The following is a 12523-nucleotide window of genomic DNA, read 5'->3' on the forward strand; positions in this document are numbered from 1 at the left end:
ATTGTTCAAACATTTTAGAGCTCTTTAAAAATTGCTTTTAAAGTCTGTGTGCTATTTCCTTTTTTGTGTTCTCAATGGGAGCACAGCCTTTGTCTTTTGAAAATAAATGTAATTTTTAGAAGCAACCTAAAGTTATTTGGACCTAAGGGGATGAATATGGTAGATTATCAAACCAGACAGTGCTGGTTATAGTTTTTTTATAACCAAAAATTAAATTCTTAATTTGCTAGCTTTGGAGAAGATGTTATTACACTGTAGAGAATAGTATATATGACTGGTATGTGTTGTATAGACTGTACACTCTCTGAGAACCATCATTAACGTTTTCCTGGCCACCCATCTGCAAGTCCTGTTACATCTATAACATATAATTCATAATAATTAATACTCCTGAAATTATCTCCCAACTGTAAAGCTACAATATTGATAGTAACTTAAATTTGTCTGAGTAGTCCTTTCCTATCGCCAATATAACCAGGAGAGAATAATGCAATGATGTGTAGAAAGAAGCAGCTATGATATGCATATGGGTAGATGAGGCTGAATGACTAGTTTCGTCAGCTACTTCAGTTTAGACCTCTTTCTGGTTCTCTTCCCTCTCCTTGTAATGCAATCGTGCTGAAATCAAGAATGTTACATATTTTCTTAAACTGCCATTATCCATTACTTAGAAGATCTACCAATTATATAGAATGTAGGAATCTGTGGATATAAAGACCAGAGAATTCTGTTTTACCTATGCAAACAGCTCATGATCCAACCAATTTGACAAACCTTAGGATATTGCTAAAGTTCTCCACAACCTTAACTCAGAAGAAGTCTCCAATTCAGTTGGTATTTATTAAATGTGTATGTGCGTCTAGCATTGTACAACCCTCTATTCATATATGTTAAAAAACAGCTTTAGGCTTTTTTTGTTTGTTTTTAAGCAGAACTCTAGTTTTAGAATCATTAAAAATGCAGTCTGGACAAGCTTGAATTTTTGTTTATTTATTCTGTGTGTTTAGTACTAAAAAATTTTACAAAAGACAGAAAGAAAAAAAAGATAAGAAAAAAGAAAACACCACCCCAGATAATCATAGGTTATGAAAGATCAGAGAGTGGCAGTGGGTTGAAATCCAAATACTGCTTTCTTCTTGGCACTTATGTTTCTATTTGAACACAGATTTCATAGCAGGATATGCATTCAAGTTTTAAGAAGACAGCTTTCTATGTAGATGATCTAGTTGTTTGCCTTTCATTTATAGGTACACAGTGGGATCGCTCAAGTCACAGTTTTCAATATGTACATGGGATTGTATGCCAGGATAAACCTTCTGCAAGGGCAGTAGAGTTCCCAGTTTTTCTCCTTTCTTGATAGAACCTTTATATTTAATTGGTTTAATGTAGAACATTTTAATACAGAAACCTAAAAGAAAAGAAGTAAAATTATTATCTGGATATTAGCCTTGTATCAGAAATTTAAACAAAAAAATAACAGAAATGGGAGAAAGAAAAAGAAAGAGTTGATTGAACTCAATGAGGGAGGAGAAGAAAATGGTGAAATGACATCAGGAATAAAGACAAAAATAGCAAGATGCCCAAGGAAGAATAGATTTAATTAGAAGTTTAATTAAGGCATTAAATAATATCAGAAAAACACTTAAGTACCTGAGAAAATTGACCCAGAATAATGTCAACTCTAAGACATAATAATTAAACTGTTAGACTTTAAAGACAAGGAAAAGTGGGAATAACTGGCACAGAACACAAATCTTTCTAAATACCAAAAGAAAAGTTACAGACCAAGTTGAAAAACTGAGTTAATATAATACTATAATTATAATATGACAATGTTCAGAACAAATATTTGTTCTATCTATAAAGTTAACTCATCTATTAAGTAGATTTTCCTACTGACTTGAAAAGAAAAACCCAATTATATGCCATCTTAAAAAAAACCCACAATATTTGAAAAAGGCTAAAACTTAAGAGCTGGACAAATATTTGCCAAGAAAGTGGAAGCAAAAAGGAAAGCAGGTGTTATGATTCTGTTACCAGAGAGTGGAATTGAGGCCCAAAATCACTGAAACAAGATGAAGGAGGCCAATTTATGATGTGAAATCCAATGAAGATGCCACAGTGGCAATTATCCATGCTCTAAATAACACAGAAACCATCTATATAAAACAGAGACTTCAGGAGGTACAAGGAGAAATAGATGGAAACCCACTCATAATAAAAGACTTCAGCACAGCCCTGGCTGGTTGGCTCAGTCAATAGAATATCAGCCAAGTATATGAACATCCTGGATTTGATTCCAAGTCAGGGCACACAAGAGAAGTGACCATTTGCTTCTTTTCTCCTCCCTTTCCCTCCCTTCCCCTCTTGCAGCCAGTGGCTTGATTGGTTTGAGTGGCAGCCCCAGGCACTGAGAATAGCTTGGTTGATTCTAGCATTGGCCCCAGATGGGGGTTGCCAGGTGTATCCCAGTCAGGGTGCATATAGGAAACTGTCTTACTCTCTCCCCTCCTCTCACTTAAAACAAAACAAAAAAGCTTCAGCATATATCATTAAAAACAGTCAAGTAGACAGAAAACATAAGTGACAGAATTGTGACATTTAATATGATAGCCACTAGCTACATGTGGCCAGTTAGCACTTGAAATGCAGCTAGTCTGAATTAGATGTGCTCTAAGTACTAGGTACACACTGTATTTTGAAGTCAGTACCTAAAAAAGGTAATAATAATTTTTCTATTAGTTGCATTTTGAAATGAAAATGTTCTGTAGATACTGGGTTAAATAAAATATAATAAAATTAAGTTTACTTCTTTTTACGTTATGTGACTCCTAGAAAATTTAAAATTACTTAAGTCGCTTTAATTATACTCCTATTAGATAGTACTGCCATAGAAGATCTAAACAAAATCAATAAGGTGTGTCTTATATACATATATAAACAAGATCCTACAATGAAAACCAATTCAACAACTATTAATATAATATTGCAAGAAGACCTAAATACAGGGAGAATATAACCTGTTCATTGATTAGAGGACTCATTGCTTTAAAGATAGCAGTTCTTCTCAATATGATCTTTATAATCAGTAAAAATCCAGTCAAAGTCCCAGCAGGCTTTTTGGTGGAAATTGACAAACTGATTCTATAATTTGGAAATACAGAAGACCAAGAATTACCAAGGCAATCTGAAAGAAGAACAAAGTTGGAGGAGTTATACTATCAGATCTCAAGATGTAATATTTTAAAGCAGTAGTAGTTAAGTCAGTGTAGTGTTTGTGGAAGATTGACAAATGACTGATGAAACACAATAGAAAGACCAGAGAATGACCTACATATATTCAGAGCCTGATTTATGACAAAAGATACTTAAGTGTAGTAGGGGGAAAAATGATCTTGTCAAGTTAATGGTATCGAGTCAATTAGATGTCAATATAGGGGAAATGATCCCTATATCATTCCTTATACAATTCCAGGTTGATTATAAGTCTAAATATGAAAGATGAAGCAATGAAGATTGAAAATGAAAACAGGGAGAATATCTTTATGACTTCATAGTGGGAAAATGTGTCTTAGGTTAAAAAACAATGTGTTAACAATATAGGAAAAGATTCCTAAGTCAGGTTGCATTAGAAACAAGAATTTTTATTTATTGAAAGAAACATTAAAAAAGTGGAAAACAATCTATAAAGTGGGAGACAAAATATACAAAAAACTCCTGCACACCAATAAGAAAAAGGCAAGAAAAACAGGGCAAAATACTTGAAATGGCACATTATAAAAGGCAATATCCATGTTATCAATAAATATGAAAAAGTGCTCAATTTTATTAGCCATTAGGGAAATGCAAATTAAGACCAAATGAGCCTGACCAGGCAGTGGTGCAGTGGATAGAGCATTGGACTGGGACACAAAGGACCCAGGTTCAAAACCACAAGGTTCCAGCTTGAGTGCAGGCTCATCTGGTTTGAGCAAGGCTCACCAGCTTGGACCCAAGGTTTCTGGCTTGAGCAGGGGGTCACTCGGTCTGCTGTAGCCCCTCGGTCAAGGCACATATGAGAAAGCAATCAATGAACAAATAAGGTGCTGCAATGAAGAATTGATGCTTCTCATCTTTCTCCCTTCCTGTCTGTCCCTATCTGTCTCTCTCTGTCTCTGTCACATACAAAAAAAGAAAGACTAAATGAGATAACTACATACTCATAAGAATGGCTGAAATGAGAAAGGTAGCTAAGTAATACCAAGTATTATGTGTGAAGCAGCTGAAACTTTCACACAGCCCTAGTCGGAGCTGGTAACTACTATTTTGGAAACTGTCAGGACCTACTAAAGGTGAAGATGCACATGCACCAGGTGACCCAGCACTTCCCCTCCTACCCAATTCTGCCAGTCAGTGAGTATATTGATTTTAATTATGCAGCTGGGGAAATTACCACAGGATGGATTTGTGGATGCACTGGGCCCACTCTAAGATGGACCCTAGTGAAAAACTACATTGATTACCTGACCCTAGAAATCCCTAGTGTGAGTGGTCGGCCATAGTGGCCTCTTGAGTCTCTAGGAATTAGTATCAGTTCTGAGTGAGTGTCCACTAATCTCTGAAAAAGCCTAAATACTTTTCCTTCCCCAGTGTACAGTTATTCTGCTAAATGGCCACAGATCCCTTGGGGATAGCTAGAAGTAAAGTTTATAATATAATGTTTTGGCTGTGACCGAGCCCTTTTCGCAGAGCCTCGGCCTCTATTTCGTTCAAGGGCTCTGGGACTGAACTGGCTCAAGTCTGCGAATTGGGATGGGTGGTTTGTGACTTATTATTGTGGTGATTGAAGTCAGAATTCTATTTGTCAGACCTAGATTACTTCTGTTTATACAAATCAAATACTAATATTGATCGACTTACGACCTATGCAACTTACGACCATTTGACTTTACGACCACAATCGCTAGCCACGACTGCTTCGTGTCTGGCAACGCAAGCGTTGCCCAGCTGGGCGTACAACAGTGCGGACCAGCTTCCAGCAGCACTACCATCTCCGCGTGCACCATTTCAACTGTTATCCCAGACTCGGTACAGCAATTTGTGTTTTGTGTCTTGGATATTTTTCATCAAACCCCTCCCAAGATGTCTACCAAGAGGAAATTGTCTTTGCAAATATTAAACCAGTTGTACTGGGAATGCAATGTTTTACTTAAACCCAACGAATGTAAAAATAAGAAACAAAATGGTGTAGAGATGATAAAAATGGTGTAAAATGAACAAAGAAAATTATGATATATAACAATAATGAAAGAAAATTATGATAAAATATGACTTAAAGAATTTTATAACATCATTTCACAGTACTGTACATATAGCCTACTCAACTTACAACCAAATCATGTTACAACCAGTCTGTCGGAACCAATCATGGTCGTAAGTCGAGTACTAGCTGTAAGGCTTTAAGTAGGCTGTCCCATCTATTTCATTCTGGGTCACCATGATTAACTAGACTGCCACAGGTCTCTGTGCTTCTGATGAATCTGATTATTGCTTCAGCTCTGCTGCCTGTTAGGTAACCATGCCAACCTTAGTCTTGGCTACTAATTGGACTCCATTTAGTGGCAGCAGCTTCTCTTGTCATTCAGGCCTAAGCCACTGTATAGCTCCTCAGGGATGTGGGGCTCCCTTACAAAATGCATCTTACTTGGTGAAGAAATTGTGCTCTGGACTCACTTCCAACAGGAATGCATATTTATGTTCATTAAAAGACGTGCAAGAAAATTCATAGCATCATTCTCATAATCACCAAAAGCTGAATCCTACCCAAATATCCATCTAGAGAAGGGAATGATTAAATAGATGAAGATGTGTCATGTAATGGAATACTATATAAAACAATAAGAATGAAGAGATGAAAACAATATGCAAAAATAGGGATGCATCTCACAAACATGATATGGAGCACCCATAAAAGAGACGGCCAATTCTGTTTAATTCTATTTATATCCTCCTCAAAAACAAAACTAATGGTGGGAAAGTGATTGCCCTTGCTGGGAATACTTACTAACAGGAAGCACAAAGGTCTCTGGGATGCTGATGTTTTTTCTTGATCTGGGTGCCGATTACATAGGTGTATTCACTTTGTGAAAATCCACGGAGCTGTACACTTGACACTTTGTGCACTTTTCTGTGTGTATGTTATACCTCAAAAAATTTAAAACAAGTAACCAACAAACCCAATACTTGGAGTACCAGCAGACCCAGCTTTAGACTATAGAGGCCTTTGTAAATATTTCAGTCAACTCTTGCAGAAAGGCCAGCATTTTCCAATTGTGGGATTTTAGTAAATGAAAGCATTCATGATAGTTAATATTGCTGAAAGTGGTTTTGTTTATAGATCATTAAGCAAAACCACATGGGCCAGACGCAGAAAGCCCTCAGTCAGCTGGAGAGTTAGGTGGAGTGTGCATGAGAAGATGGTTCCACCGAAACTGGTGAAATGTGCTTGGAAATGCATTAGTTGCTCTGGTTTGGTAGCCTGTGTTGGTTATGTTACAGGTTTGATTATCTCAAAGGAAGTATGAAACTTCTATTAATGGAATATGCACTCAATAAATAAACATCAAACATCTCCGTGTGCGTCCTGGATATATACACCACCTCTTACCTCTTCCAGATATCCGAACACCATTATTGATGGCATTTTTGTTTTTATAAGGTTTCTCCTGGCCCACAATCATTCCAGTGAAAGGTGCATACACAGTAGATCCATCAGAGCACAAGACATCCACACCATGGTGAGGCCTGTGATTTCTAGGATGTGGATGAGAATGAACAGACTGAGGAGCTGCCCAGGGAGCCTTATTGCCCAGGAATGCAGTGTTAGCCCTCTGTTCCTGGACAAGGGTATCAAACATTGAAGCTGCTAGAACATACTGGGATGTCCCAGGTTTCTCACTCTGTTTCGCCCAATTTTAATCTCCCTCCCTGAAGGTAATAATAACCATTAAAGCATTAAGATAGTAAGATTAAAGCATTTAAGATAGTATTTGGCACTTAAGAAGCCTTGAAAAAATATTATTATTACTATTATTATTATATGGCATTTTGAGGAAATGAGGCAATCCATATAAATAAATTTTATAGACCACTTAGGAAAGAGTTGTCTTTTTATGAGAACCTATCGTAAAAATCTTATGTTACCCTAGTCTTATTTTTCCCTCAGCGATACAAAAGCTATTACAAACATCATTTGCTATGTATGCTGTTTTAATACAGTGAGTGATACTGCCTGGGTTTATTAAAGTGTATATAGCACAAACACAAAATGTTCCCAGACTGTGAGATTCCTTGAGGTTGTCTCTAACATTCCTCAATATTGTCACTAGGCCCAGTCTTACAAGCCTCTTCTCCTATCTAATGGGCTACTACCTGAAAAATCAGATTCACCAGGATTGTTAGATTGTGTAAAGTAACATTGAACAGGTTTCCAAGTGAAGAGCCAATATGTTATTGTATAAGTCAAGTGCATAAACTTTAGGGTATGAACTAACTGAGTCTTAGTTTTGACAATTTAGAGGACATTTTTCCACATTCCCCATCTCTTAGGCATATTTCCAGGTGTTTGATGTTACTTTGAAAGCAATATCCGTATAAGTGAGAGTTCCACTATTGAAGTCAGTAATACAATTGGACACACAGCTGTTTCATCAGAGAGGTATTCCCAAAGTGATACAGTAGTTTTTAAAAATTCACAAGTGTGCCTCGTTGTCCAGAAGTAATTGCCTGCTTAGGATCAGCCTCTGGTGATCTGCTCCCAGAGCCTGGGGCAGTAACACCATGGTTTGATGGAAAAAGGACCCTAAAGCCTGAAGCCTAGTCCAGCCTTCACCACCTCCAACTGGATAAAGCAGGTCCCTTACACCTATGGTACCTCAGTTCAAGTTCCTCATCTCTAAAATGGAATAGTAATGTTTGATTTTCACCTTGGAAAAACCAGGTGAAATAAGTCAGTGTGTGAAAACATTGAAAGGGAAAACACTATGTTTGCTCCATGCTTTGTTCCAGATTCAGCCCACACTTGAAGCAGGGGTCTTGGAAGTGGGTTCAAAGACAATAATGTGACTGGTTTCATTTCTGAGTTTTCCTACTGTCAGCGGGAGAGGATCGTGAGCACTTGAGGAGACACAGAGAACAAGGACACTAAGCAAAGAGGTTAAGAGCCCAGTACATACCTTTGGGGAGTGTACTGGCCACAGCCGTGGCTATCACAAGTCCTGATCTGATTGGAAGACTTGCCAGCACATATATTAGCCCATGGTCCAGCCCACGCTAAAAAGGAGAAACATTAGAAGCATAGTTTCTGATCTCACATATTTCCAATCTCCACTTGCCTTGAAGTCTTTCAGTGGATTCTGAAAATCTTGTTTTCACTATAGTTTTTTCCTAACTTTCTGTAGTTTGTGGTATAGCCTTCCTTTAACTCCAAAATCAGATGTAAAATTAGCTTTTTCCCTGGCTACAAAAATCTGATTTATGACATAGAGAATATTTGTAAGTATGTCTGATTATAAGCATTAAGCTCCATAATTATAGTTTCAGATTATCCACCAATAAATGGCATAAATTGTGCTTTTAAGAATTTGTTCATTGCTTGGCATGGAGTTAAGGAAAATAACCTCATGGCATGGCTCAAAGAAATAATTCCAGAAATTCTAAAGTAATGTTGAAATGTTCCCTAATTATTAGTCCTAGTAATCAAATCCAAGAAAATATTTGAACTAAACAAGAAACAAACTCTGAACTAGCAAAGTTTATTTAACACTAAATAAATCTCTCATATTTGCAAACATGGAGGAGGGAGATGCTTAGAAATAGGAACATGTCAAACCAATTTAGCTTAGGGTGGAGTGAGAAGAGAAGATGGGGAAGAAAGTAGAAACAATTATATAAAAAAAGTTATGGTGCAGTAAAACATGGAAGAGGGGTCTGGCTCTCTCTGTGTATTTTGTGCAAACTTTGTTTCAAGTGCAACTTCTCTTTAATATAATAAGCACTTGATTCTATTGAATTCCATTTCCAGATTTAATATTGTTAACATTCTCAGTGAGATGCAGTTAGCAAACTCATTCTTTCACTTCAATACAAACTAACAAAAACAGAAGCAAAAACAAGAACTGTTTGTTTGATCACTGATCTTATTTAACAATATTTTACTGTTTATTAATATATGTGCTATGAAGAAAAGGTATGGAATATGGCTATTAAGCATATTCTTTAGTATTCTTTCAAAAGCCTCATACGTTGAAGCCAAGCTTCAAGTCAACACCTTGATCAAGACATAATGTGATCACTTTGCCAACTGATATTTATCCTTGGGAATTGAGGCATCTACAAGGCAATTTGTAAATATCTTCATTTTTCTCTCATGCTGTGACTATTAAGAGTGTTCCCCTTGTCCTAATCCATACCAGTCTCTGTATCCGGAATTTTCTAAATCATATTCCTACACAAATGTTTTATTTTCTAATTATGTTCCAATTAAGTTCAAGACCAAGATTGAAAGACTTTTCTTAAAGTCCTCCCATCCCACTTCTATGTTTCCCTCATTAGAGAACCAGAACATTCAAGTGGAAATCATTAAGAATCCCCCCATTCTTCCTATTCCATTTTTAATAACCAAATACACAGGTTTCTGTTATGATTGTGCTCTTACTCCATGGTCCCCAACCTTTTTTGGGCCACAGACTAGTTTAATGTTAGAAAATATTTTCACGGACCGGCCTTTAGGGTGGGACAGATAAATGTATCACGTGACCGAGACAAGCGTCAAGAGTGAGTCTTAGATGGATGTAACAGAGGGAATCTGGTCATTTTTAAAAAATAAAACATTGTTCAGACTTAAATATAAATAAAACGGAAATAATGTAAGTTATTTATTCTTTCTCTGCGGACCGGTACCAAATGGCCCACGGACCAGTACTGGTCCAGGGCCCTGGGGTTGCGGACCACTGCTCTTACTGACTTGAAATCTATCCTTGAAATAAGTTTGTAAAAATTAGACAAGATTCTAAAATGATATATTTGACTTACCAGCTGAAATCAAAACAGCCAAAAGGAGGGCTCCTGAGGGAAACATTTGCATTTTATTTCCCTGTGGCATTTCTTCCTCTGATAATTAGAATTACTCCACACTCTCTCTGAAGAATATTCAAGTTTGAATAAATATGTTCTAGCTACTTAGCCTTAGAATTCTGCATTTTTCATTTCTTTAATATGAAAACGGAGATAATTCAGATTCTAATATTCCACAGATAGCTATTTGGTTCACATGTCAGATCTATATAAAAGCTTTTGAGCTGAAGAAAAAGCTAATTTTATTGGAAACACTGACTAAATATTAACAGAAAGTGATAAGACTGGGTAAAGAGTGACTACCCTCAGGGTTGTGGCTTCATGAATAACTGCAGATGCAGTAAAAATATGAAAATAGGCACAGACACTTTAGGATAATAGTTACCTTAGAGCAGGGAGGAAAACAGAATTGTGGAGGGGTAATACAGAGTGTTTAAACTCTAGAATACTTCATAAAAATAGAAAGATCAGAAGCAAATATAAAAATAATTTGTTAATGATTAGAGGTGGATATGTGGGTATTTATTATATTGCTCTCTATACTTTTCTTTGTATTTCAAACATGTATTAGCATCTCCTTTTTATTCTTAATAGCAGAAGAGACCCATGAATGTTTTGTGGAAACATCCCCATCTAAGTAATTTGTCAGTAGCTGTGGGACACTGGGAGTATGGCCCCGAATCTTCACCCCTCCCTGCATCCACACCCTTGCCACATCTTTAGGGGCAGAGAGGCCTTCTCAACTTTGATTTGTGGTTCAGTTTTATGATGATGCTCTTTGACCAGTAAAGCGAGGCAGACATAATAGTGTATCAGTAGAGCTTGACCCCGAAGGGGCTTTAAGTCTTTCTTGTGCTCTGCCATCTTCATGAGGAGAATATTCCCAGACTAACCTCCTGGCCCAGGAAGAGAAAGACGGCCGCATGGAGCAGACTCTCCCTAGCCAAGCCTACCTAGCTGAAGCCAGCCTAATGTACCCCTTAATTTACATTAGAAAATCCCCAGCTCTCATTATTGAACACAGTAAACTCCGTTGTGTTTAAGGAAATACTAAGGAAATGAAAACAAATTTAAGCTGGCTAACTGAACATTTGTTCTGAATGAGGCTGGCTTATGTCCATTTCGAAGTGGTATTCCAAGAAGTCACTGTCCTTGTTCTTTGTATATAATCAGTGATTATGAGGACTGTTCAGATGATGGCTACATGTTTGAGACCTTTTGATTAGAAACACTGACCTGCTAATAGACACCTTAGAATGAGATCATCCTCCCAGAGCTATGCTTTCCTGTAGATAAATATATGTGGAAGTACAATTATTTGTTGGGCTATAACAACTGAAGGCCATTTAAATGTTGCAAGGCATACTTAACCGTCAGCATTATAAGCTGGCCTCATTTCTCCCCTGTGTCTTGTGCCTTGACCGTTTTATTTTTCTTCACACTTTCACCAAAGATCTCAAGGGCCAGGAGGAGGCAGAGAAATTCAAATTGGCTCGAATTCAGGTTTGATGGCAGTGGTGATAAAAACTATTTTACCGGCCCTGGCCGGTTGGCTCAGCGGTAGAGCATCGGCCTGGCGTGCGGGGGACCCGGGTTCGATTCCCGGCCAGGGCACATAGGAGAAGTGCCCATTTGCTTCTCCACCCCCCCCCCCTCCTTCCTCTCTCTCTCTTCCCCTCCCGCAGCCAAGGCTCCATTGGAGCAAAGATGGCCCGGGCACTGGGGATGGCTCCTTGGCCTCTGCCCCAGGCGCTAGGGTGGCTCTGGTCGCGGCAGAGCGACACCCCGGAGGGGCAGAGCATTGCCCCCTGGTGGGCAGAGCGTCGCCCCTGGTGGGCGTGCCGGGTGGATCCCGGTCGGGCACATGCGGGAGTCTGTCTGACTGTCTCTCCCCGTTTCCAGCTTCAGAAAAATACAAAAAAACAAAACAAAAACTATTTTACCTATATGGAGACTAACTAAAAGTTACTTGACCTCTTTCAGCACATCATTCTCATCTCTCTTTAGAAAAGCTGAGTAAATTTTTGTAATAGAGCTCATCCAGCTGCAAGGCTCACTTGTTTCCTTCTCTTATCTCTGGTTCTCTGTAACTCTTGTCTTCTGCTTCCCACGAGGTAGGTAATGAGCTTGTGATCAAAGACCAAAGTGAGAAGGCTGGCCTATTCCAGATGATGAACAAATTCATTTTTATATGTTAATATTTTGTGTTTGTCTTATTCCATTCAGGCTGCTATAACGAGATGCCATTGATTTGGGTGGCTTATAAACTAAAGGAATTTATTTCTAATAGTTCTAGAGGCTGGAAGTCTAAGATCAGGGTGCAGCACAGTCTGGTTCTGGTGAGGGCCTTCAGCCAGGATACAGACTGCTGACTTCTCCCTATGTCCATTCATGGTGGAAGGAGGTGATG

The 12523-nt window shown here is 38.1% G+C and overlaps 1 protein-coding gene across 1 annotated transcript; it reads right to left on the minus strand.

Annotated features, from left to right (window-relative positions):
- Positions 1-969: 969 nt before the first annotated feature.
- On the minus strand, positions 970-10329 carry LECT2 (leukocyte cell derived chemotaxin 2). Its single transcript, XM_066343570.1, has 4 exons — positions 10072-10329; positions 8214-8310; positions 6647-6792; positions 970-1408 (listed from the first exon to the last, which is right to left on the minus strand). Exons 1-4 carry the CDS (start codon positions 10139-10141, stop codon positions 1242-1244), a joined length of 480 nt encoding a protein of 159 aa, XP_066199667.1. The 5' UTR covers positions 10142-10329; the 3' UTR covers positions 970-1241.
- Positions 10330-12523: the final 2194 nt, after the last annotated feature.

Source organism: Saccopteryx leptura, chromosome 6 (assembly GCF_036850995.1).
Source record: "Saccopteryx leptura isolate mSacLep1 chromosome 6, mSacLep1_pri_phased_curated, whole genome shotgun sequence".
In the NCBI taxonomy this organism is placed as follows: domain Eukaryota; kingdom Metazoa; phylum Chordata; class Mammalia; order Chiroptera; family Emballonuridae; genus Saccopteryx; species Saccopteryx leptura.

Coding starts and splice junctions, on each gene's coding strand:
- LECT2 (XM_066343570.1), bottom strand. CDS start 10,141: ATGCCACAGGGAAATAAAATGCAAATGTTTCCCTCAGGAGCCCTCCTT. Junction 6,793..8,213: donor GGCCAGTACACTCCCCAAAG/GTATGTACTGGG, acceptor TCCACATCCTAG/AAATCACAGGCCTCACCATG. Junction 1,409..6,646: donor TGTTCGGATATCTGGAAGAG/GTAAGAGGTGGT, acceptor CTTTTCTTTTAG/GTTTCTGTATTAAAATGTTC.